At 38.9% G+C, this 26913-nt stretch overlaps 1 protein-coding gene across 1 annotated transcript in view; it reads left to right on the top strand.

Moving 5' to 3' along the window:
• LOC122563106 (fibroblast growth factor receptor substrate 2-like) overlaps positions 1–26913 on the top strand; it is a 79151-nt gene that overhangs the window by 44437 nt on the left and 7801 nt on the right. The window contains exons 2-7 of the mRNA XM_043716535.2: positions 14415–14522; positions 17160–17248; positions 19918–20104; positions 21692–21853; positions 24181–24347; positions 25422–26371. Coding sequence (XP_043572470.1) covers positions 17183–17248; positions 19918–20104; positions 21692–21853; positions 24181–24347; positions 25422–26371 — 1532 coding nt within the window. The 5' untranslated portion in view covers positions 14415–14522; positions 17160–17182. The remainder of the gene's footprint in view (positions 1–14414; positions 14523–17159; positions 17249–19917; positions 20105–21691; positions 21854–24180; positions 24348–25421; positions 26372–26913) is intronic.

Here is a 26913-nt window from a genome sequence, read left to right as displayed (position 1 = left end):
GATGCACATTGAACTTTTGTTTTGGAAGCGAAAAGTGATTGTTAAGTATTGAATGAAATTTACCACTGTGCCAGGCAAGTATTAGCTCATAAACTGTAGGACCAGTTAGCCCATTGAGTCTAGTTCCACTGTTCGATCATAGCTGATCCTGTTGTCTTCCTGCAATTTTTGATCCCTTTACTAATCAAGAACCTAGCTATCTCTGTCTTATACATACACTCAATGACTTGGCCTCCACAGCCTTCTGTGACAAAGATCCACAGATTTATCAATCTCTGGCTGAAGAAATTCCTCCATGTCTCAGGTCAGGAGGGTTGGCCCTTGCTTGGAGACTGTGCCCTTGTGTCCTCATCTCTCCTATTAGTGGAAATACTTACTTCACTCTATCCAGACCTCACGGTTATTTTGTAAGTTTCAATGTGATCCCCTGTCATTCTTCTAAACTCCATTGAGTACCAACCCATTGTCCTCAATCGCTCCTCACATGACTAGCCATTCATCCCTGGGATTGTTCTAGTAAACCTCCTCTGAATGCCCTCCATGGCCAGTATGGTCTTTACTTAGATATAGGGCCCAAAACTGCTCTCAATATTCTAAATGTGGTCTGACCAGAGTCTTATTCAGCTTGTGATTTTGTATTCTAGCCCCTGAAATGAATGCTAAAATTTTTACCTCCTTAAATGCCAACTGAATTTACATATTAACCCTTAAGAAAATTCTGAACTGGCATCCCCAAATCCCTTTTGCTTCAGATTGCCGGAGCCTTTCCTGTTTCAGAAAATGTATATGCTCCGATTCTTCCTATCGAATTACATAACCTCACACTTTCCCAGATTTGTATTCCATCTGCCACTTCTTACCCACTATCCAACCCTGTCCAAGTCTTTCTTCAGCTTCCCCACTTACTCAACACTATCTGTCTCTCCACCCTTTTATATAATTTTCAAATGTAGCAACAATGCTCATTCCTTCATCAGATCGTTAATGTATAACATGAATAGTCGCGGTCCCAACGCTGACCCCTGCAGAACTTCACTGAGCTGCAATCCTGAAAAAGACTCCTTTCTGTCTCTTCTCTGCCTCCTGGCAGTCAGTCAACTCATGCCAGTACCTCATGCCTAACACTAAGGGCTCTTGTCTATTTAGCAGCCTCCTGTGTGGCACCTTATCAAAGACCTTCTGTTAATCCAAATAGATTACGTCCACTGGCTGTCCTTTGACTAATTTACTTGTTACCAGCTCAAAGAATGCTAATGGATTTGTCAGGCCTGACCTCCCTATGAGAAAGCAGTGCTGGCTCACCTCTATTTTGGCATGCACTTTCAAGTATTCTGAAATCTCATCCTTAATAATGGATTCTGAACAACCACGGTCAGGCTGACCAGCCTATAATTTCCTGTCTACCTCTCTTGCTTCTTAAACAAGAATGTTTCATTATCCATTTTCACAGTTTCTGGGACTTTCCAGAATATTTGTTTGGAATATAGTTGTGATCATCGAGTTAGAATGGTAATATTGGAGAGTTTCAAAATAACTTTATGTTAAAGAGGAGGATTAAGTTGCAATAGGGCTGTAATGGGCTACAAAGTTCATTTCCATAGCAATCACTGACCAGTGGGAGTAGTTTTTCCCAAACTGTTCCATCAGAGAGCTGAAAGAGAGTGGGCGGCATGGTGGCACAGTGGTCAGCACTGCTGCCTCACAGCGCCTGAGACCCGGGTTCAATTCCCGCCTCAGGCGACTGACTGTATGGAGTTTGCACGTTCTCCTCGTGTCTGCGTGGGTTTCCTCCAGGTGCTCCGGTTTCCTCCCACAGTCCAAAAATGTGCAGGTCAGGTGAGTTGGCCATGCTAAATTGCCCGTAGTGTTAGGTGAAAGGGTAAGTGTAGGGGTATGGGTGGTTGCACTTCGGCGGGTCGGTGTGGACTTGTTGGGCCGAAGGGCCTGTTTCCACACTGTAATGTAATCTAAAAAAAAAGAGCTTTTGGTGTCATTTATTGAGAGTCTGCTCTGTACCCTTTACTACTACAGCTCTGGTATACCTCCAGTTCTGGAATATATTTATTGTCATCCGCTTTCCTAAAATGTAATTTATACACATTAAGACCAAAATAAATTTAATTTTAATGCCCTTTGAACATAGTGATTTTTTTTTAATATAAAAAAAAGGGGTTGGGAGAGGCCATTTCATATTTTTGTGTTCAACAAGACAATGTCTGATCTTATACCTCAATTTTACCCCTTCCACCATCTCCAGGCACCTAATACTCTTTAATCTATTAAGCTTTGTTTTGAGTGTACTCAACAACCAAATATACAATACAGCTGTCCAGGGTGGAGAATTCCAGAGACTCACAGCTGTTTTGAGTGAAGAAATTTCTCCTTATTGTTCCAAATGGCCCTATCCTAAGGCTATAAGCCATATAATAGCTTCCCCAAATGAGGAAAACTCATTTTATCAATATTTAGCTATCAAGTCCCTTAAAAATTTTATATCTTTGAATTAGATTAATTTTCCTTGTTCCAGACTCCTGGAAATCTCATTAACAAGTACTTTCCTAGCATGAACCTGTCTTGTGGACTTGCTTTGAGGGAGTGCAAAACAAGTGTGCCCGTCCTTGGATAAGAGAACCAAAGGTGAAAGTGAGGACTGCAGATGCTGGAGATCAGAGTTGAAAAGTGTAGCGCTGGAAAAGCACAGCAAGTCAGGCAATATCTGAGTAGGAGAGCCGACATTTCAGGCATAAACCCTTCATCAGGGATGTTGGAGATGGGGGAGGGAGAAGGGGCCTGAGAGATAAATAGGAGGGTGGGGGTGTGGGAAAGGTAGATGGGAAGGTGATAGGTAGATGCAGGTGGGGGGGGTTGTGGAAGTGATAGGAGGGAGGGGAAGGTGGAGCGGGAAGGTGGGAAGGAAGATGGACAGATAGGACAGTTCAAGAAAGCAGTGTCGAGTTGGAGGGTTGGATCTGGGATGAGGTTGGCGGAGGGGAGATTAGGAAATTAGAGAATTTGATGTTGATGCTGTGTGGTTGAAGTGTCCCAAGGCAGAAGATGAGGTGTTCTTCCTCCAATCATTGGGTGGCTTGAATTTGGCAGGAGAGGAGGCAGAGGACTTGCATGTCCTTAATGGAGTTGGAGGGGGAGTTGAAGCAGTCGGCCACAGGGTGATGGGGTTGTTTGGTGCATGTGTCCCAGAAAAGTTCCACGAGTTGACATCCTGCCTCCCTAATGTAGAGGAGATCACATCGAGAGCAATGGACACAGTAGATGAGGGGATAAAAACTCTACACTATACCAGGTGTAAATCACCAATACTTCAAGTCAAGACTTCTGTACTTTAATATTTCGAATCCTTTGTAACAAGTGCTAACATTTCATTTGTTGTCTTATTGCTTGATGCATCTGCATGTTAAATTTCTATGATTCATGTACAAAGTCTCCTAAGTTCCTCTGAATTTGAGCTTTCCCTATTAAAATGGACAATATTTTGTCATGTGGTATTCATCTGCTATGTTTCCCATCTTCTAACCCAAAACTGTTTATATCTTCTTTACATCTCATCTTTTTTTATTCTCTTCATTACTTTCTTATCCATCTTATTGTTAGCAAACTTAAATGTGTTACACTCAACTCCTGTATCAAGTTTGTCAATATAGATTACCTAAGTTTTGATCCATAGTTAAAGCCTGTCAATCTGAAAATGTTCCAACATTCTGTCCATTAACCAATTCTCAGACCTTGCTAATATGTTAAGTTCCATGGCTCCCAATGTTGAGTAATAATCTCCTGGTATCCTATTGAATACTTACTGAAAATCCAAATGCAGTCCATCCAATAGTTTTTGCCCTTTTTCATTTTGCCAGCTGCATATTCAAATAGACTGAAATTCAACAGATCTGTCAAACACAGATTCTTTTTGGTAAGTCAGTATAGACTGTGCTTAACCTTATTACAACCTGTTCTAGGTGTTCTGTTATTATCACTTCAATAATAGATTCCAGTATTTCTCTGCCTACTATTGATAGTTTAACTAGCTGAAGGCCTGCATTTTCTTCCCTCATTTTATTAAAATAGTGGGGATATATTTGCTGTCTTATTTTTGGGTGCTAAAGAATTTATTGTTAAAGAAGATCAAAACTAATTTATTCACTATCTCAATAACTAGATCTTTTAAAACCTCATTTTAAAGGTATGTTATCAGGTCCATACTTGTTGCCACATTGTCCTAACCGTTTGTATAGCACTGGACCTTTCTCTTCCTCCTTGCTGCACTTCATTTCTGAATGCAGCATGCACCCTTCCCCATCGTACCTCTGTGATTTGCTTTAGTTAGATTTAAGATCCTAGTTTTGAACTTAGCTAAATTGCTTTCAAGTTTACTATGAAATTCTGTCATAATATAGTCTTTCCTAAAGATCATTTTCTGATATTATTAATTAACTCTGATGTATTGGATGATTATAAATCCAAAATGGTCTGCTCAGTTGTTGATCCCCTGTTTTTATTATATGAACTTGTCCTCTACACTATTTCTAAAAATTTGATTTGCTGAGGCAGGCGAAGATGGAAGTTCCTCCATGCCTGCTGTATTACTGTTAATGTAGGTACCTTTGATTTCTCAATTTATACTCTTTTCCCCTACACCACAGCTACTGTTGGGGGCCTATAAACAACACTAACCAATGTTTCCTGTCCTTTGTTTTATTCTTAGCTTTACCCAAATTGATTTGACTACTTGATTTTCTGAGCCAAGCTCCTTTCTGCTGACTGTATCCCATTCTTTGTTTCAAGGCTACTGTTGCTTTTCCATTTTGCCCATTTCATCTAAAAGTTAAATATTCTAGAGTATTTTGTTCCCAACTCTGGTCACTTTGCAAGTGTGTCTCTATAATGGCTGTTGGAGCAAATCTTTTGATCTTCTGTTTGTGCTATTCATTCCTCGGTTGTTGTGAACACGTCATGCAAGTAGAAAGTGTCTTTAGCTTCGGGTTTTTTTTCTAACATGCCTTGATGTCACTTTAGTGACTAATGTCCTATCGTTTTTTTTCTACTTAGTCTCCTCCTGACCTACTCAGCTTCTTATTACTTAAAATAGTGCTCTGCTCCAGAGTCTTGTTTTTTTTATTTGCTGTATTTGGTTTCACCAATGGATTGATGAAATGAATTCTTGACCTGTCCTGACATGTTGAAACAAATCTTCCCTTCATAGCAATACCACTATGTGTGAATGCCCTGCAATTTATAATAGATGTTTAAGTACAATGTGCATCATTATGCAATGTGTGTAAATCCTGGGATTCAATTTTTAATGTAATATTCTGAAAGAATGGTGAGGAATGTTTCTTTATTATGCTTGTGAGCTGTTTTATTAGTTTCTCTTTATTTTTGGTGTCTATTTATTTACCTTAGCTGAACTATTAAAGTGCACCAGTGTTATCTTGAGCCCATCATCAGATTAAATGTAACCCATTGAATAAAAAGCTAACCTGTGCCCTCTTCACATTCAGTATACACACAAGTTATTGAAATCTTTCTGTAAGAAAAATTAATCCACAAAATGGATTGATTAACCTTGTCATACTAGAAATGTAAGGCAATCTTCTGATATACTGATGTTCACTGCAGATTAAAAAACTTATACCTTTCGTGGTGAACATCTAATAACAAGTATAATGTCTATGGATTCAAAAACATTCCCCATAGGAAAGTAGGAAAAATAAGACTGTTAAGAAATTTGCACTGAATCCACCGAGAGCTTTAGGATAATAACATATAATGACCACCCACTCGGTATGGGAGCAGACCTCTCTAATGGGATTGTGTGATGCCAGTAATTGAATGCAACAATAACAAAGATACACTTGTATCTATTAAACTTACTATTAAAACTATTAGAACTATTAAAATTACTGTTAGGCTCATAAAAGTAGTTCCTGTGATTTGTGCAAATATCAGTAATTCCAAGTTGTTATTTGATTTAATTGCCTAATTTGTGTCTGACTGGTTTTCTTTAGTGATGTTCAAGTTAAAAGTTTTTTTTAAAAAAAGTATTGCATTCCTGCAAGTGTACCTGCTGTATTTGAGCTCATTTTGTGCAGAGTTTCTTCCAATAGCTGATGCTAATAATAAAACCTGGAAAGCCTGCCTGCAAGTCTAGCTCTTAGAACAGCAATTTAAAAACAACTTGAAATGTCCTTTAACATTTATATGTTATCCCGTGTATTCAAAAGAATGGGTACACAATGAACACAGTCTGCCGATTTCTCAGCAACAAACCCAAACAAGAAGGCAAAACCCGTCCAGAAACCCTAGCCACTCTCCCTTACATCAAAGACATCTTGGAAATGACTGCCAGACTAGTCAGACCCCTTGGCATCATGGTAGCCCACAAACCCACTAACACACTAAAACAGCAGCTAATGAACTTGAAAGACTCTATACAGACAACAAGCAAAACTAATGTCATTTACAAAATACCGTGCAAGAACTGTTACAAACACTACATTGGACAAACAGGCAGAAAACTAGCCACCAGGATACATGAACATCAACTAGCCACAAAACAACATGACCCTTCCTCACTATCCTTACTTACAGATGAGGAAGAACACTACTTTGACTGGGATAACACATCCATTCTAGGACAAGCCAAACAGAGACATGCACAAGAATTCCTAGAAGCAGGATATTCCAACCGGAACTCTATCAACAAACACATTGACTTGGATCCCATTTACCCACCCCCGAGAAAAAAAAAGGAAATGACATCACCATAGGAAATGACATCAACAACCCAAAGAAACTCAAACATATAAATAGAAAGCAGGAATGAACATTCCAGCTCAGCGAGCAAACCTACATTCAGAACCTCAACCTGAGCTACAAATCTTCTCAAAACGCACTAATGTCCTTAACAACAAGAGTGCCACCCTAGTTTGTCCATTTAAATAAACTTTAAATGCAAATAATTTAGTTGTCATACCTAACTTGGAATCCCAATCCATTTGCAGTATATCCAATTTTGTAAGAAGGAACCTCTTTAAATATTTTCAGAAATCTTGCCTCCACAACTCTCTAGGAAAGGGAATTCTAGATGTTCACACCCTTCTGGGAGAGGGAATTCTCATGCATCTTCATTTTTAAATGAGCGTTGCTTATTGTGTAGCTATGTCTCCTAGTTCACGATTCCCCCCCGCTAGTGGGAATATCTCCTCAACATCTACCCTATCAAGCCCCCTCAGAATCTTGCTTGTTTCAATAAGATCACCCCTCATTCTTGTAAATCCTAATGAATAAAGGCATGGTCTGTTTAGCTATCCTTGAAATGTCAATGCCTTCGGATAAGAGAATCTTCTTTTTGAATGACCTCCAATGCGAGTTTTCTTTTAAAAACATAAGACCAAAACTATACGTGGTATTCCAGGTGTAGCGTCATGAAACCCTGTACAGTTGTGACAAGACTTTCCGGTGTCCCTGCATTAAACTCCCTGCCAAGTGTTTGCCACTCACTCAAACGATCTGTATCCCCGTGTAGATTCCTTCTGTTGTCACCATGTTCACCCACCTATTTTTGTATTGTCAGAAAATGTGGATACATTATACTCTTCCCTGTTCTCCAAGACTTTTCTATTACCTTGGAATGTTTGTAGTGTTCTCAGTGAAGACCGATTGCAGAATATTGGTTTAAGTCATATGCTAAGTTCTCTGTCATTAGTTCCCCAGTTAAGATCGTCCAAGGATCCTACCCATACTTCAGCTGTTCTTTCTGTTTTATATACTGGTCATTTCTCGTTTGTTTTTATATTACTTGCTAATTTAGTTCCATTATCAATTTTCTCTCTCCTGGCTTTTTTAGTAGTCTGCTGCTGGTTCTGAAGAAACAAATTTCCATTCCTCTTGCCTACTACTAGTTTTTGCCACTCTGCATGCCTTAGTTTTTGTTTAAGTATTCTCCTTGACTATCTTTTTGTTAACCAGGGGTAGTTCATTGTTTTCCTCAATTCTCCTTTTTGACTGGAATTAGTTTTTGAAATATCAGATTAAATATCTGCCTCTGCTTTATCCACTGACTGCTCCTTAGTCCCCTTTTGCAAGCCTGCTTTGGACAGCTCTTCAGACTCTTGTCATCACCTTCATTTAAAAACACTGGTTTGAGACTCAAGTTACTCTCCCTCAAGCTGAATTTGCAATTCTATGTTGTGATCACTTTCTCTTCCAGGATTCTTAATGATGAGATTTCTAATTCAGATTGGAAAAAACTCATTTTGTCCAATTGAGAAAAGAGGGGACTACAGATTTGTTGGCCTGGCATCCTCATAGGCAAAATACTCATTATGCATGCCATGATTACTGGATGTTTAGAAAATAATAATCTGATTGAACAAACTAAAAGGTGAAATCAAGTTTGACAACCCAAAAGTTTTGATTATATTGCTGAGAGTTGATAAAGGTCAATGTGATTTAAATTTGCGAATTTGAATGATCAAGTCCCACATGGGTTTGTAAGCAAAACAAAATTGCGTAATATTGGAGGTATGTCATAGAGTCATAGAAATGTACAGCATGGAAACAGACCCTTCGGTCCGACCAGATATCCCAACCCAATCTAGTCCCACCTGCCAGCACCCTGCCCATATCCCTCCAAACCCTTCCTATTCATATACCCATCCGAATGCCTCTTAACTGTTGCAATTGTACCAGCCTCCACCACATCCTCTGGCAGCTCATTCCATACACGTATCACCCTCTGCGTGAAAAATTTGCCCCTTAGGTCTCTCTTTTATATCTTTCCCCATTCACCCTAAACCTATGCCATCTAGTTCTGGACTCCCCGATCCCAGGGACTTCAATTCGCTGCCTATTGAAGTCCCCCATGATTATTGTAATAGTGCTGTTCTTAATTGTCTTTTCCATCTCCTGACTTATTTTCTTCCCCACATCCTGACTACTGCTAGGAGGCCTCTACATAACTCTCACCACACCCTTTTTTATTCTTTTGCGGTTCCTACAATTCTACCCACGCAGATTCTATGCCTTCTGACTCAATATCACGTCTTGATAACGATTTTAATTCATTTCTTTCTAACAAGGCAATCTTGCTTCCTCTGCACAACTGCCTGCCCTTTTGATAGGCAGAAGTCTTGCTTCACTTGTATAGAACACTAATGAGATTGCACTTTAAGTATTCTGTGCAGTTATCATCCTCTTTCTAAAAGAAGGATGGATTTGTCATTGAGGGAGTACAGCAGGGATGCACCAGACTGATTTCTGTAATAGTGGAAGTGTCCCTTGAGGAGAGATGATGGAGACTGAACTTGCATTCTCTTGAATTTAGAAAGATGAGAGGCAGTATCCTAGAATCTCTCAAGTTGTGGAAAGGATGTTTCCCTTGATTGTGGGTCTAGAACCAGGGAACACAGTCTCATTAAAAGCCAAGCCAGTAAGATTGAGATGAAGAACTTCTTCATTCAAAGGATGGTGAAACATTGGAATTTTCTGCCTCAGATGTTGAGTTAATTCAAGACAACATTTGAGAAATTTCTGTACTAATGACATTAAAGAATATGGGCAAAGTGTGACAATTTGGCATTGCCGTAGATGATCAGCCATGATCTACAGTAATGGAATACACTCGGCTCAATAACATCTCCTGCTCCTGTGCTGGAACTTAGTAACTACTTTGTAATTTTGTCCCTTTTCTGCACAACCTTCAAGGATCGAATGCCTCAGTATCTCAGTGACTAGTGTTGAGAGCATTGTATATTTTCAGCATGATTTTGTTATTTCGCAATTACATATTATCACAAAATGTCACTTTAAGCAGATTTTGCAGCCTTTTGGTTATCAATGAAGACAAAAGCACTGCTGAGCAAGTGTAAACTCTATGCTTGGAACATTGACTCATCTTGCAGAGGTAGGAGAACCACTGTCTGGGATTGGTTTAAATTTCTGTACTCATTTCCACTCATTAGATGAGTGTAGTTCTTAATGTATATCTTATGAACAGCTGTGATCTAATCAGTTGCTAGTACTTGCAGTACAGTGTTGTCACCAGATCTGTTAATGTATATGACACCAATGCCTGTCAGAAAACCATGCACATTGGTTTATTTAAAGTCTCTACTTAATGATTGTGATTTAATGTTATTTTTGCGTCACTCAGATGTGACGGCTTTGCTGTGAAGCAAAGTGATTGTTTTCTAATTGTTTCAGGAGAAAGTGAGGACTGCAGATGCTGGAGTACCAGCACCACATTTTTTAATTCTAATTGTTTCAGTAAAGTTCTGTCCCAACACTTATGTCAGGCAGCAAGAAGTAAAACTTGTGGCGAGAGATTTTAAAAAAAAGTGATGCATTGGATAATGTGGGTCCCCCTGCACACATTTAAAACATTTAGGATTTACCATTTGAGAGCAAAACTTGACACACATGTACTTGCATGTCTGTTTTTCGTAGCCAAGGTTTTAAAGTTAGGTGTTGCCAGCTTCAAACCACTGAATACAGCAACTGGCCTCAAGCCTATAGTGCAGTGTAAGCACAGCTTTAATTCATCACCTCAAATTACTGGCATCAGTGACAGTCCTGTAACCACCAGTACTTCACCCTGGTTTTATACAACTGAAAATCATCTATCGAGGCGCAGCCCATCTGGAAGAGTAACGATCTGTAATTGCTCTGTGGGGTGCTTTCACAATTCATGGGTCCACAAACAGAATTATACACACGCTTCATCATTGCATTTAACTGAAATCTTAGTCACAGCATGCCTTAAAAATATCTTTCTTATCCCAGAAAATAAGTTGGAGAGCTTCCATGATGTTTTGTCACAGAAAAGCGTTGACACATTTTAAGGAACCTCCGACATGGTGTTGATATGAGTGTTTCTGGCTTAAGTAGGTGAATTTACTAAAGCGTGGGAGAAAATTAAGATTTTTGTGCAAAATCTCTCAATCATTGAGGGAAATTAAAAACAAAGCAAGTGCTGTTAATCTGAAATTTAAAAAAATTGTTAGAAGCAGTCAGATCAAGCGATATCTATACACAGTATCTAGATTGTTTTATCTTTTAGGTGTGCGCCCATGCTAGAATTGTTTTGATCAATAGCCATGGTGGCCTCTAAATTCTTGTTTTGTGTACTGTGCAGCTGAGCCGTTTAGGTGTGTGGACTTAAATAGATACCCTCTGTGTATGACCAGAGTAACTTAAAGGGTTTGACTTTTATGTCAGAAATGTTTTGAGATGCTACATGTCCACACAGCTTAGAGTACGTGTCAGCAACCCTTTGTTTTCCCAAGTTCAAATTTCATTGTTTAAATAAACTTTGTGTCTTTCTATCATCTGAACCTACATGTTGTCTTTTTATTCACTTATGGGATGTGGGCATCACTGGTAAAAGTCAGCATTTATTGCATATTCTAATTGCCCTTGAGGATGTGGTGGTGAATCGTGTTCTTGAACTGTTGCATTCCAAAGAGTTAGGGAGTTCACATGAACACAGAATTAGGCGCAGTTGTGGACCCATTTGAGTTCTCAAGCCTGCTTCGTCATTCAGTAAGATCATGGTTAATATCTTGTGGCCTCAATTTCCTTTTCTGTATGCACTCCAGAACCCTTGACTCTCTTTTCAGTCAAAAATCTAACTCTGCCTTGAATATATTCAATGATAGCATTGGTAAGACTATCTTAGGAAGAATGTTTAAAGGACTAACAACCCCCTAAGATCAGAAAAAAAACTCTCTTTCCCAGTCTGAAATGGGAGATCCCTCAACTTTAAATGGTGTCCCCTAGTTCTAAACTATCGAGGCAGCTCCCTTCAGACCCTGCATGGTTTGGAGGAAGTTTAGGACTTCAGTTCAGAGATACTTTAAAGTGATTTCTCATTGCATTTTCACTCAGTGTTTTCTCACGTTTAGAACCAATATATTTCTTGGATTCTTTCATTTTTTTAAATTCATGAACATGTACATGGCCACGTTATCTCTGGCTGTGATCATTTGCTTATATTTTACCAGCCTTCCTCTTATTACACGCTTGCAATAAGAATAATGGAGAATAGAAAATATTCTGTTTGGAAACACAAAATAAAGCATTGGACTGGCATTTCAGTAATGTAGCTTTTCGGTTGAAATTACTGTAGAAATTGGAAAATCAACATCTGTTATTGTCAGCACTCGGATACAATCCTCCTTGATTGTTAGTGGCTCCATTTCATCAAACAAGAAATACATTGTGTCCTGTTGAACCCTGCTCTGTAGTTCATGTACATGCCTGCAACATGCTGACAAATACTAGAGTGCAGGAGGTTCAAATGCTGTCCCCCTCCCCCACCTTTCTCTGCAGATTAGTTTTAAAGTTTTTATCCTTGACCAAGTGATCAGATCTTTTATGTTTTTGACATTTCATTTTGCTGCTTTTCAACGGGTGTTAGTGAGGCTTATGCGACACAGTTGGTTGCATGGCAACATTTACGGTCTTGCATTGATTTGCTGAACTTGAGTTAAATACTTTAGACATTCATCATCTAATTCTGATACTTCTGTTTAACCCCAGAAATTTTTCTCCCCATTTGTTTTGTTTCCTGGACCACATACTAACTGTGGTTGCGAGGGTGGGTGTCTGATCACTGGGGCCCTGCCATTGCCACTGTGCATCCGTCTCAAGGACATTTTAGAGAGCGGTTTAATGAAATCATAGTCTCTTCTTTTTCCTTCTGATCTCCTTTTCCAAATTGATGCAAGTACCACATCCCACGACTCACTGCACCACAAAGCTGATTGCTCTTATTATTTTAGAGTTTTTTTAGTATTTTGTGTATTAACCCTGTGCCACTCCCATGCTTGACCAAGAAGCCAAGTAGCAAGTTGTTTCTTGCGTTTCCAGTGTAATTCTTTAGCTAATCTGTGGTGATGAGTTTGAGCAGTGCTCTTGGACTCTGACGAGTTTCCACTGGAAAAGTGCAGTTTTTGCTTGGTAACTCTGCACATCATTCTGACCGAGACTGATGCCAAACCTCCTAAGACGACCGTGATTTGGACAAAGTCTTAACTATGGTATAACCTGCTTCTACAAATTATCGTATGTGACTGATTTACAAGCTTGCTATTTACTTCTCTGGAATTATGACAAATCTTCTCAAAGGAATACTATATATATAAAAAACAAAAGCAGGTTGAAACTGGAATGATTTCAATCTGTTGTGTAAAATCTTGATTGAGGATAATAGGAAAATGTTGATTACACAACTTTAGAATGTTTTATTTTTTGCTGTCAACTGATTTTGTTCTTTTATGACTTGGCTTTTGTTCAAAATAATTCTAAATTCAGACCTCTGTCTCCACTAAAAACTGTTAGAATCACCTCCCTGTAGCAAATGATTGTTTAATGAAATTTGCAAGTGCATTGTTACCAAAGTATATTAGCTCTACATGTGAAGGTGTTAACATCACTGATGCTTCTAACACTACACACTGTTAGCTGATCAATATGTGAGAGTGGATTTTCGATCATCCTTCGATATGCATTGAGAAAAAAATGCATGATCTGTTTCTAAACCTCAGTGCAATAAGATTATGTTACAGCTCTTAACTCTCTCTCTCTAGGATTCTGAATATATTGCATTGTTGAATTTATTTTTAAAAGTGCTGTCACAGCAATACTGTTCTGCATTTCTGTAATCTGCAGAGGGCCATGGCAACTCTTTTGTGAGTATTCACAATACTGTATTGCAAAATTCTACACAGGATTTGACATCTACCTTTATAAGTAGACTAGTGATCTTTATTTGTTTTGAGTCTGGTAATTTTCATTTATTCCTATTCCATTTGTTAGTTTTCTCAGTTTAAAAAAAAATCATTTGTGTGCATCATTTTCTTAAAATATGTTCCTGAAGAGGTTGCTTTTTGTCATTTATAAAATCTATAAACTGAATTGCATGGATGAAAGCTGAAGAATTTTAAAATAAAATATACTAAATTGATGTAATATAACCTTTTGAGTCCCCTGCCCTGATTGAGTTATAGCTTAAATAAATCCTCAATATGATAAGTTATACAGATTAGCAAGATAACAGAGTGACAGAAGGGACACTCCTAGGGTACTGAGACTAAATACTGCTTTTTATAGGCTCTCTGGTGACTTTAGAAGGTATGTGGACAGTGGATGAAGCTGTCATATTCCTGTAGTTCAATGTCCGATCACTGGTATCTATTTTAAATGTTCACAGCTCTTTTAACTGCCCATTCTGCTAACTACTATTTATAATAAAGGTAAAAATGTGTGAAGATCTGTTACTGTAAGCATTTTGGAAGTGGAGAGAATTTTTATGTTCTGAGATTAATGTCTCCACGTTTACTATTCTTGGTTAGAATAGAATTCTATTGCCTGATACCATCTCTTTGATACTTTTCTATTAGGTTGAAGACACAAATACTAAATGATGGCTTGAATTTGTTTACCATGACTCCAAGCAGAGGCATCTGGAACTGAGAATTGGCAGCTTTCCCACTAATGGCCAAGGCTAGGTAAGAACAGACAGTACAATCTATATATCTACAATATTTATCTTTACTAGCTCCTGCTGAGGTATACGGAAGTAAGTGGGTGAATGATAATATGGCCTTTTGTTTTGCTATACCATGTTTTTCTGAAAAACAATTTGAGGTCTCCTTTAGCTTTTTAAAAATAGCTTGTATTACTTTAGACAATTTGTATTTTGAAATGTTCCTGTTATTATGTAAAGACTTGCAACATTTGATACATCTGTAGAAATATCCTAAAGTGTGAATCTGTTTTCCTTTTTGCTGGCACAGCTTGGATTCTCAGGATAATGGAGAATTTGAATGATTTTCTTCATATTGAACTTTGGCATCTTTAATATCCACCCGCGTAGAAAGGCAGGGTCTTCACAAATAATGTCATCTCCAAGTGATGGCCCCAGTGATAATGGAGTTCTCCCCCATTATGTACTGAATTGTGAGCTTTTGAGACTGTGCTCAAGTTTTGGACTGAGACCGTAAGCCTTTTGATTTATAAGCTCCTGAGAAGGGTACTTTGTTTAATAAATGGGCTGTGCATTCTGAGGATACGATATAACTTGTTAATGATGAGTTCTAGCGTTATCATGTGAGTATACTTCAAATCTGGGCTCTGGTATATTAGTGTATAAGTAGGTTCCAAATAACTAAGAAGTTCCATGCTGCACAATTTCTCAAAGTATTTAGTGTAACTCCACTTAGTGCAAGTTTGTTATGTGCAACAGGTAAGCAACGTTTCTTACATTAGTGGGTATAATCGCTTAACTATGCAAACTGCATTTGAAAAAACAAAGTATTTCTTTGAAGCATTTCAACCACAAGAATCCTTTTTGAAACGTGAGGTATATTTGTTCTGCAGGTAAGCTTTGATTTTAAGACCCGAGACATTTATACACTATTAAATCAAAAGCATAGATCTTGCATTTAAGTTACAACTTTTAGGCTGTCCAAATATAGTTGAACTTCACGTTTTATAAAGTGCTGCTGGAGTTTCTTTATAGGACAAACAGGAAGACAGCTAACTATCCGCATACATGAACATCAACTAGCCACGAAACGACACGACCAGCTATCCTTAGTAGCCACACACGCAGACAACAAGCAACATGAATTCGACTGGGACAACACTACTATCATAGGGCAAGCCAGACAGAGAACAGCCAGGGAATTCCTAGAGGCATGGCATTCATCCACAAATTCCATCAACAAACACATCGACCTGGACCCAATATACCAACCACTACAGCGGACAGCTGAAACTGACAACCGGAAGTGGCAGGGACAGACCACTATAAACACCGGAGGAAACATCAAAGAAGCGTTTCGCAGGAGGCTCCCAAGCACTGATGATGTCGCCTAGCCAGGGGACGAAACGTTTGCAACAAAAACTTCCAGCTCGGCGAACAGAACCACAGCAGCGGAGTTTCTTTAGCAATACTCTTCAAAATTGTTACTGAGAGATGAGGTAATAAAGATTTGGTGGTTCGTTGATGTCCAGGTAGCGTTTTACAAGCTTCTAGGATGGAGGAAAAATGAATACTTGTGAAGTTTTGAGGCCCTGTGAATGGAAGAGTTAGTGTGGACTGGAAATGTGACATCAAAGGTTAATTATCAAGTGAATGTTTAAGGCTGAAAGTTGGACAATAGGTCTACATTTTAATGAATTGTGCATAACCAATGAAAATTTGAATGATAGACAAGATTGTGTGCAAATTATTTTACGAAAGTGAATTAAAGCAGTCATGCAAAATAATGTAGAGTTTTGAAGCACCTGGTCTCTGTTCCTTTAACCAATCTCAGTTGTGGGAAGTGTTTAGTAGAGGAGAAGGAGTGAATGGATGAGTCGGTTCAACAGTGACTGAGATGAAGCATAAGACCATAACATGCAGGAGTGGAAGTAAGGCCATTTGTCCCATCAAGTCCACTCCACCATTCAATCATGGCTGATGGGCATTTCAACTCCACTTACCCGCACTCTCCCTGTAGCCCTTAATTCCTTTCGAGATCAAGAATTTATCAATCTCTGCCTTGAAGATGTTTAACATCCCTGGCCTCCACTGTGCTTTGTGGCAATGAATTTCAGAGGCCCACCACTCTCTCTGGCTGAAGAAATGTCTCCTTTTATTTCTGTTCTAAATTAACCCCCTCTAATTCTAAGGCTGTGCCCACTGGACCTAGTCTCCCCACCTAACAGAAACAACTTATGAGTTTCCACCTTTTCTAAGCCATGCAAGCATGTGGGAGACTTGAGGCTACTGAAGAGAAACTGATCTGGAGAGTTTGAGGGCCACTGCATCTCTTAGTGGCTCTTTCCAGAACGACATTGGAAGAAGACTGTGTGGATTGTTTGTATCTCAGTTATAGAAATGCGAACAATTTTTGTATAAAAGCTTATTCAGTAAATGAACTTAAACTCTGCTGGGAAAAACATTTTTCGCAACTGGAAAAATAAATTACATTATAATTTACAGGAAAAACTAACAGCATTATACACGGAACAAAGTGGAGCTCAAGCAGAAAATCTGCTGCTCAGTACTTTGACAGTTAACTCTATGTATTGATACAATTTCTACATTGGATTGGAGCTCCACAGTTCAATTGTATATATTAATTTGCTCAATTCAGAGATCAGCTGGTCTGCTGAAGCCATGGGGAGCTGCTGGAGCTGTCTGGATAAAGACACGATCACAGACAACCACCCAACCAAATTCAAGGTAAATGTTTCACTTCCCACGATCCAAAACAATTAGAACGTTTTGCTGTACTTATTTGTCAGTCGAACAAGGCCTCAACTTCATTTTGTAAAACCTGGATCAGTTCTTAATTTTCCTATTTGCAGTAAGTATTAGCAACTTAAACTTACAGAATGTTAGAAAGCCCAAATCCTTTGTTTAATGGGTCACTTGAGGGCCAGTCCTGAAGTTTGTTTGGTTTTTTTAGCATAGATTTCAAATAGTGGGTACTGGCCTAACTTGCTGCACCATTTAGGTGTTTATACATTAGTTGAGGCTATTGAATTTCATGTGTCTGTAGATTTGCAATCCAACAAATTAGTAACTAAAATAATAGAACAGAACTGCTTGGTTGTGTAAATGGACAAGCTGCTTTGGTTTAGACACCTGAACATAATGACCTCAAGAAAATGACTGCAACTTTGGGCATTTACATGTGCATAATTAAATATGAAAATGTAGAAGCTGCTGCACTGATTTGCCTGTTTATCCTCAGAGGTCATTCTGATAGGAACATAAGGACAAGAGCTGCTCAAGGCTGCTGTATCATTCAGAAAGATCATGGCTGATCAGTGGTCTAACTCCTGCCTTTGCTCCATATCCCTTAATATATTTGCTTAACAAAAATGATCTCCAATTTAAAATTAACAACTGATCTAGCGTTCACTGCCATTTGTGGAAGAGATTTCCAAACACCTAGAACCCTTTGTGTATAGAAGTGCTTCCTAAATCTCTGGTGAATGGTCTGGCCCTAATTCTCAGACTATGCCTTTTAGTTCTAGAATTGCCAACTAGTGGAAATAGGTCATTTTTATCTATCTTGTCTTTTCCTGTTATTATCCTGAAGACTTCAATCAGATCATCCCTTAACCATCTAAATTCTAGAGAATACTGGCCTGTTGAACTCCCCACAGCTGGAAATATGGAATCTACTGTCAGTGACATGGATATCCACTTTTAATGCATGTTAGTCCTGCTGTTGAAATCCTTGACAGCTTATTGATAACTAAGGTTTCGCTGGTCATTAAACAGCATTCTGAGTCATAACTACCACTGAATCGCCTCTTTGAATCTGAAAAATTTTATTTTACTTCAAGGTATATCAAAAATCTCCATTATGATGAAGTTTATCTATTTTTAAACTTTTTTGTTAAAGGTTTTTCAGTTTGTGTCCTAATTTTTTTAATCCTCTTATAAACTGCAGGAGCAGCAGTGTTTTTATACTCTGAAACAAAAACAGAGGTTGCTGGAAAAGCTGAGCAAGTCTGGCAGCATCTGTGAAGAGAAATCAGAGTTAACATTTTGGGTCTGGTGACCCTTCCTCTGACTTGCTGTGTGTCGGCTTGCTTGATGTGGCTGGATATAAAAGACTTTGTCTAGATGCCAAAAGTCACCCCTAGAGTCAGAATAAAATGAACACTGAGGAAGATGATGTCCATATGAAACAAGTCGTTAGATTTTTATGGTCTTTTCCTTTTGGGATTGAGTTCTCTTTACCCTGTTGACAGCGAACTCAAGGGCAAAGCTTGTCACGTGGAATAATATCCTAAACTGCCTTGTTTTTAGGAAACCAGCAAAGGATGAGCATGAAAATTAAGAGCTGCCTCAAGTTAGTGAGCATTTGTTTTAAGAGTTTTAGGTATGTAAATGCAATGTGTGTCAATAAGATGGATAAAGACTCTGCTGCCAATGGTCATGCTCTCTGATTAGAGGGTGATGGAAGGGATATGGGACTGTGGTATTTTTGTGGAGAGGTGCAAGGCCATAGAATAATATGTAAACACAAATCATATTTTCAAAATTGTTGTACCATGGATTAGGAAACCAGTGGAGCTCAATACAGGCAGCAAACGTATATGCAGGAGCAGAAATGACAGTGCAGCAATGAAAGAGTTGGATTGGAGCTTGGGAGTCTTGCAAAAGAGATGTTTGAAAAATTTAATATGGAGGCAAGAAAAGATTTGCATTTGTGTACTGCTCTTTGTACCCTGAGGGCATTCCAAAATCTATCATTTCCATTGAAACTGAAGAATGTCTCTGCCCTTAATAAACCTGGTTAAATTTCTCTGACAAGCAGACAGTGTGGAGATTTAGCATTTCGTAAAGATGCAATTTGTTATCATTAATCTCTTGATGGGTGCACGTAACTGTCAATTGTAGATTGTGTTCATGTTTATAGTGAAATTTTTAATTCTGAGGCATGAGTACAGAGCTAAATTGTTGCTCAAGGGAATCAGTAAAATTTCCAATTCTGATTGAGCTGTGTTTGTGATGTCAGCATGATGAAAATTCACGTTATTTAGTCTGGAAACTTGCCTTGTAATTGAGCATCAAGGTTGCATATTGTTGCATTTTACTTGATCAGAGGGATTGGATTCCTGGGTAAAACTGCAAAATTTCTGATTGAGAGGTTGTGGAAAGGCTTTGGTTTTGTACTTGTTTCGCTAGTTTTGAACTCTGCACAGCTTGATGCTGGGCAAGCATTTGAATGCCTTTGCCTGACACAGAGAATGGGAACAATGGAGGTGGTGCAAAGATAAAATGTAATTATTGTGAATATACATATGAATGTTAACTACTGTTGTAGAAAAGGTAGATAATAAAGTACACCATAATTTATTGTGTATCTTCAAAACGTTACTTTTCCACAGGTGACAAACGTAGATGATGATGGTAATGAGCTGGGCTCTGGGATCATGGAACTGACCAACTCTGAGCTAATTTTGCACACCAGAAAACGAGATGCTGTGAGATGGCCATATCTCTGCCTGCGGCGTTATGGGTATGACTCCAACCTCTTCTCATTTGAAAGTGGAAGGAGGTGTCAGACTGGGCAAGGTTAGTTTGAATTGTCAATGGAACTGTTCGTTTGTGTGACAGAATTTTTCTGTTCTTCTTGAATGTACTAAACAAGTCTCACGTGCCACACGCTTTTGGAAGAGCAGAACACTATTTGTAAGCCTTCAGTTAAAATTAGAGTCCAATGTAATAAAATTTGAATTACTTCTTCAGTCCTTTGGGTTACAGAGGTCAGTAGCGCACTCGTACATTATAGACAGGGCTATGGAGTGTAATCCCCAAATTGCAAGTAAAAATCCTCATTAGGCGATCTCAGTTCAGAAGATTACGAGCTCATCACTACCACTTAACACCTTGCTATCTTACCTGACTTGATGAAAGATGAGGCAGATGTGTGCCTTGTCATTCTTCTGTATAACCAAATATGGGAATTAGAGGTTCCACTTTCCTTAAAGGAAATTCCAGAGAACTGAATGTTTTGGGTCATTGAAGAGCAGTTTGCATATTGTTCAATCTAAACTCTGTTCAATCTAGTGCAGGATCCAAATTTCTGTCTGAGTAGGCTTTGACTTCCAAAGGGAATTTATTGTGTCTCAGTGACTTGGGCAGAAAGATTAATAGTAAAAAGCAGCAAGAGGGGGTAGGTGATCGGGTCTACCTAACCAACTCCAACCAGTGAATGGCAGAGTCTCATGCCCTCTTGCACCCCACTGTTAGCCAAGTTGTTTCATCAAAGACAAAACAAAGTGAGTGGGTGGGAGGTGTGGTGTGGCCCGGGGTTAGGTGGATGAAAAACTCTTGGCTAATCCAGGAAAAGTTGAGGCTTTGCTGATTGCTGAAGCAAAGTCCAGGAGACGATGATTGTTCACATTGAAGTGCAACCTTGACTTACTAATTAAATGGATACATTCAGGAAACCTGTGTGGAAATAGATGGGAGAAAAGAACAGAAGGTGAAGTTGGGTAGGAGGAGGTGAGAATAGAACATTATTATCGAGTGACTGAGATGAATTGACCTTCTATTGAGAGCCATCATGGATGCGATAGACTGAACAGCTCCTCACGTTGCAGCCTTTCAGTGTTCACGCTTTAAGTTTAAGATAGTGTTTATAAGAATACATGGTTAGATTGTGAAAGGTCCCTATGTAATTGAGCTGTTTCCGTTTATTTAGTCAATGGTATTAAAATAAATTTCTCGCCAACAGGATTTGATTCTTGGGAGCCCAATAGTATTTTAAATGAATGGCTTCTGTGCACCACCTACTGCTTGCTATAAGTTACTGCTAGAAAACTTGAAATACTGATTTAGATTATAGCAGGAAAATGCAGGGCAATTATACCGAATGTACAAAGAATTGCTGGCCTATTTCATTAGTGAAGAACTTAACGTTAGTGTTTGTAAACAGCTGGATTCAATCCTTTTTTTTTTTGCTGGGTATAAGCAGCTGAGTTTTGCCGTGTATGAAATTTACAAAACTTCACAGAAGATACTGGCAGAATTCACGCGGTGAACCCATCAAAGTGGTCCTGGATGTCATTGAGAAAAATCTTAAAACAATACAACCCTTTTTCTGTCTTTATTTTGAATGCCTCTTTATGCAGCAACTGTTTGTTACTTCATTTGCAGGCATTTTCGCCTTCAAGTGTGCACGTGCTGAGGAGATCTTTAACCTTCTCCAGGAGATCATGCAGTGTAACAGTATTAATGTAGTTGAGGAGCCCATGATGATATCAAGAAACACTCATCCAACAGAACTTGATCTACCGAGGACACCTCAGACGCCAACCAGTGAGTAGTTGAGGAAAATACGTATTTGTTTGTTGGATTTGAAAGAAAAGATGTTATTGGATAAGTTGTAGTGGATAAATATTATTATATTTCCTATGATAACACTAATGCCATGTTGGCTAACGACTTAATTAAAACAAATTGCATTGATGTAGCGCTCTTGATGAATAACCAATGTCCCCAGGTGCTTCAGAGGTTGTCTTCATACTGCGACTATAAACCCAAAGAAGAGAGATTGCGACGGGTGATAAGGTGAAGTTTTACTTAAGAGGTTGATTTTTCAGGGGGGAAGGTTATGGGAGAAGAGAGACATTGAGCAATGGAGGATTAACTGAACAAAGTTTGGAAGGTGAGGCCTAACTGGCTGAAGGCATGCTCACTGATGGTGAGGTAAAGGAATGCAGAAAAAGACCAAGTCAGAAGAATGTTGGGAAAGTTGAGTTTTATGGAGGATGGATGTCGAGGATGTTGAATGAGCAATATGATGAGACTGAGGCAACAACAGCACCACCTTTTATTTATATAGTGTCTTCCTTGTAATAAAATGAGTAATTATAATGAAAACTTTGACTTGAGCCACATAAGAAACTGTCATAGATAGCCAAGCTTTGTCAAAGAAGGAGGATCTAAGGAGGAATGAGGCAGAGTCTCATGAAACAGTTCCAGAACTTAGAGCCGAGGTAGCCAGCAATTGTGGAGAAATTAAAATTGGATTCTAAAAAGGCCAGAATTAATGGCGCACCGATATGATGGTAGAGCATAAAATTGAGTGTAATCTGTGTATGAATGAAAGCTGATCCTGTGTCTGGATGACTTTGCAAAGGGCCACATTGTAATGAAGAATAAGAGAAGCCCAGGAATATAGTTGTTACAGTGGTCGGGATATAGAAATGAAAAAAAAAGTTCCTGTTGCTTCTGTAGCTACAGTTATGATATTGAGCGTGTAACCAAGCGTAAGTCTCATAGAGCTGGACAGTAGAAGACCATTGGATGAGAATGATAAGGTTAACTGTCTTGAAGGCTCCAGATGGGAAAAGGAAGGGATTAATGGCACTACATTTGTGTGGCTCTCATTTGTGATACTTTGTTGGACATATTTTTGTGCTTGTCACAGGTTGCAAACTTGGTGAGAGTGATAAACATGGGAATCTGTGCAAAGGATGGGTAGTGAGTTAGGAGGTGTACAATATTTAAGAATTTGGGGAATTGGAAGTGAGGCTGTTAGTTTATAACAACAAAGAAGTAGAGGAGGGTAGCAACTTCAGTTTTTAAGTATCAGGGAGGGGTTGCTCCAATATTTAAAGAGGGAAATGTTTGCAGTCTCAGCTGGCATGAGGGCTAGGAAGGGATGTTGGTAATCAGCAATTTAGTAAGAATACATCAAAGGATTATGAAGTACACCCTGTGAAATATGAATTTAAAGAGGGCTGAAGGGAAGATGAGAAGGAAATTAAAGAAAATTACAAGTTCAGCCTGTGGGAGGGGGTGGGGTTTGGTTCCAGAAGGAGATGTGGCTTGGTTCATAATGGGAACATGAGGGTGGGTAGCATAAGCAACTGATGACAAAGTCCACACACTTGTTACAATGATTGGACTTGAAGCTGGAAGGATATAGAAGAGATGTGTTTATACTGAAATTTAGTATTGGTGAAAATAAGCTGATGATTGTCTTTGCTATCCAGCTGTGGTGAATAGTTTAGCAGAGGAAATAAAGGCTTTCTTGTCTCAATTTGATTGGATAAGTGGCTAACTATTTTATGAATAGATTGAAGTGCCAATCCCTTATGGAAGCAGAGTTGGGAACCATAACAAGTGGGGCTGACTGGGGTGAGTGAGACTAAATCTTTTGCACACAAAGTCATCAGGGGTGGAGTGAGGGATTACTCGAGCAAATGAACGAGTTCAGAAACATTGTGGTCAGTGGAATAGCAAAAGCTTGACTAAGTTTGTAAGTAACTTCAGTTGTTTACAAGGATGGATACAAAAAGAAGAAGAGGCAGAAAAAAAGTACAGAGGAGATTCCTTTTTTGACTGTCTATACCACACCATTTCATTCTATGGCTTTTGTTTCTTTGTAGAAAACTGATCTGTATTTGTCATATTTCAAATATTTGTTGCATTGATACTTGTGTGACTCTTGGTGTAATCTGAAAATGAACTTCCTGTTGAGTTTCTTGGAAGGGGTCCGGTGTTCTTCCCATGATTGTGAAAAGTTTAGTGGTGAAGGGATCAATATGGAGCTAAAAATGGTAATTTGTGATAGTTTGTTAATGTGAATATGGAATTTAACTTGCAAAATTAAAGCTGAGTCAAAATAATTCTTTCAGCCCCTGGATTTGCTGTGCCAGGATTTTCAAATGGATTCCCTTGTTATCCACAAATGGGTGATGGCTCTTCTCACCCATCAACTAGGCATCCCTCTATAGGAAGCACACGTCTCTCCTCAGTGGGCGAAGATTCTACACATCCTTTAATTGTAGGTGGTGATGATCAGGTACGTGCACATCTAATTACGACCATCTGAATTCACATATTGAAAGTTCCACCATGTCCAAGGTGCTAATACACATCAGCTGGAGTATTGTGTACAGTTTTGGATGCCACACTTTAGGAAAGATGTGAATGCAATGGATGAAGTGCAGAAGAGGTTTACAAGAATTGTTGCAGGAATGAGAAACTTTGCTGTGAAGAGGATTTACGACTGATTTCCTTGGAAAAGTGATCAGAATTTAGTAGTTCTACTGCAGCAGTCACCTCTGGAGCTGTGTAGTTTTATACCTATTAAAGTTCTCATGCTGACATTTTCTTAATTTGAATTGAAGTTTAAATTTTGTAGTGCTACGTTCTGGCAATTATTTTAAGCCCAGGATGTTCTGGAGCTGTCACACTGCATAGGGATCTTACATTGCACATAATTCATAGAAATAACAAAGTGGTTGGTTAGTTACAAAGAAGTATTTATCTGGGCTATTGCCTTGTCATCAGAGTAGATTCATATAAAATTAACAAAATTGCTCGGCATTAAAATTCTGAAGTATTATTTGATTCAGGAACGTAATTTCATTGTTAAATGGTGTGCTTTATCAGTGACAATTTAATTTTAGAAGTGTTAAGCAATATGATAGGTTTTCTTTGGAAAGATGAAATATTAAGCTATCCTTTATGCTACTAACCTAACCAAATTGCTCAAGATAGAAAGTAATAGAATTCCACTATTATACTGCTCAAACTGACTTCACAACATAGTAATTGATTTTTAGGACACAAGGCAGATGATTGATTCTGAGAAATTATTGACTTTTTTAAATTCGTTAAAATTAAGGAATATCATACTATTCTCTTGTTAATAGACAATAGAGGAGATATGTGGTTGGAGAATCTGTTCAGTTGAGCTGAAAGAGATTGTATTAGACTAATATTTGGTAATTTCAAATTATTTTATTCACTCCATTAATTGTAGAACTGTTTGATCCATGTGCACGTCTGATTAAATTTAGTAATGCTTACAATTACTTACCACCTATATTGTTCAGCAGTGTCTTGTGATCTCTTTTGTTTTTTGTAACAGATTCACACATATGTGAATACATCCAATGTTGATGAAGAGCGGAAGAAAAGACTTTGTGTTCATGGTGTGACAGAGGCACGGTCATCTGTCTCTGAAATGATGCGAAGCCATGTAAATCACTGTCCTGCAACGGAGGACAGAACTCCTCAAGTCCTCCTGCAGCCGGGGGAGGTCAAGTTTGTCTTAGGACCAACACCAGTTCAAAAACGAATAATGGAGCGTGAAAAAATAGAGAGACAGAAAGATCACATAGAATATTGTGGCGGTGGCTTGAATTTTATGGACCGAGATAATGTCCACGAAGGTGATGAACACAGCATGGCATGTGGGTCCAACAATAAAATGACATATGAGAATATCAATGGTTTCCTTGTGTCTGCTGGCACAGGGTTACGACGAGGACGGCTCAAGGTGGGTGGGGATGGCCAGAACCTGAACAACTGTGCACCTAGGAAGACAGCCATGCTGAACTATGAAAATCTGCCCTCTTTACCTCCTGTTTGGGAAAGTCAGACACAAAGGCGGGAGGAAGAGGACTTGAGTGACCCTGGAACCCCTCCACAAAATGGATACCATAATAGTCTTGACCCACTGCGGAATTATGTCAATACTGAGAATGTAACTATTCAACCTGGTTTACATAAAGTAGACTTTACCCGGAGGCGGGATTGCACCCCAAATGTCTTCAGCTTTGACTTTAAGCGTCCATGCCCTGAACAAAGGCAATTAAATTACATCCAAGTGGATCTGGAGGGTGGGAGTGACTCGGATAACCCTCAGACTCCCAAAATGCCCAACACTCCTGTTCCGCCAACACCAACACGTAGGACTGAATTTTACGCTGTGATAGACATTAAAAAGACAGCTGCTATGTCCAGTTTGCAAAAAGCACTACCAAGGGACGATGGGACATCAAGGAAGACGAGGCACAACAGTACAGATCTGCCATTGTAAGCATTAGCGATTTTTGTCCTTTTGGATATTGGTATTTATAGCTTCCTGTTCAGTTTGAGATACTAGTCCTTTATTAGAATTGTTGCTGTACTGCAAGTTGCCATGCTTCCTGCATGATTCTGAGCTGCTACTTTACAATGAGATGCAACATATCTGAACCTTTTTGCTCACCTGTGCCCAATTTCTGATAGAAACAATCAATGATGGAAACCCATGGTGATTTTTAACTTTAATGAACCCACAGCCTCCCCTGCCTCGGTCAGCTGATTCACAAAGATCAAGGATTAAATCAGGAATTGGATGCTTTCCGCCCTTTTCTTTTTAAAAAAAAAAGGAAAGTGAAATTATGAAATGCCCAATGGGATACTAAGCTACAGTAAAGAGAAAAGTAGGGTTACAGGGTTTCAGCAGTGTCATCCCAAACAAACACCACCGACACCTCCAATTGGTCTGTTGAAACCACGCATAATAAAATATAGATACAAGTCTGCAGAAATGTTATTATAATGCCAAAAGTGATTGATATTTCAATATGCTG

The sequence above is a fragment of the Chiloscyllium plagiosum genome, unplaced genomic scaffold (genome assembly GCF_037043375.1).
Source record: "Chiloscyllium plagiosum isolate Xiang-an unplaced genomic scaffold, Cpla_swu_hap1 HiC_scaffold_26, whole genome shotgun sequence".
Lineage (NCBI taxonomy): Eukaryota > Metazoa > Chordata > Chondrichthyes > Orectolobiformes > Hemiscylliidae > Chiloscyllium > Chiloscyllium plagiosum.
The sequence above is the reverse complement of the archived record's forward strand: the minus strand, read 5'-3'. Positions and strand labels throughout refer to the sequence as shown.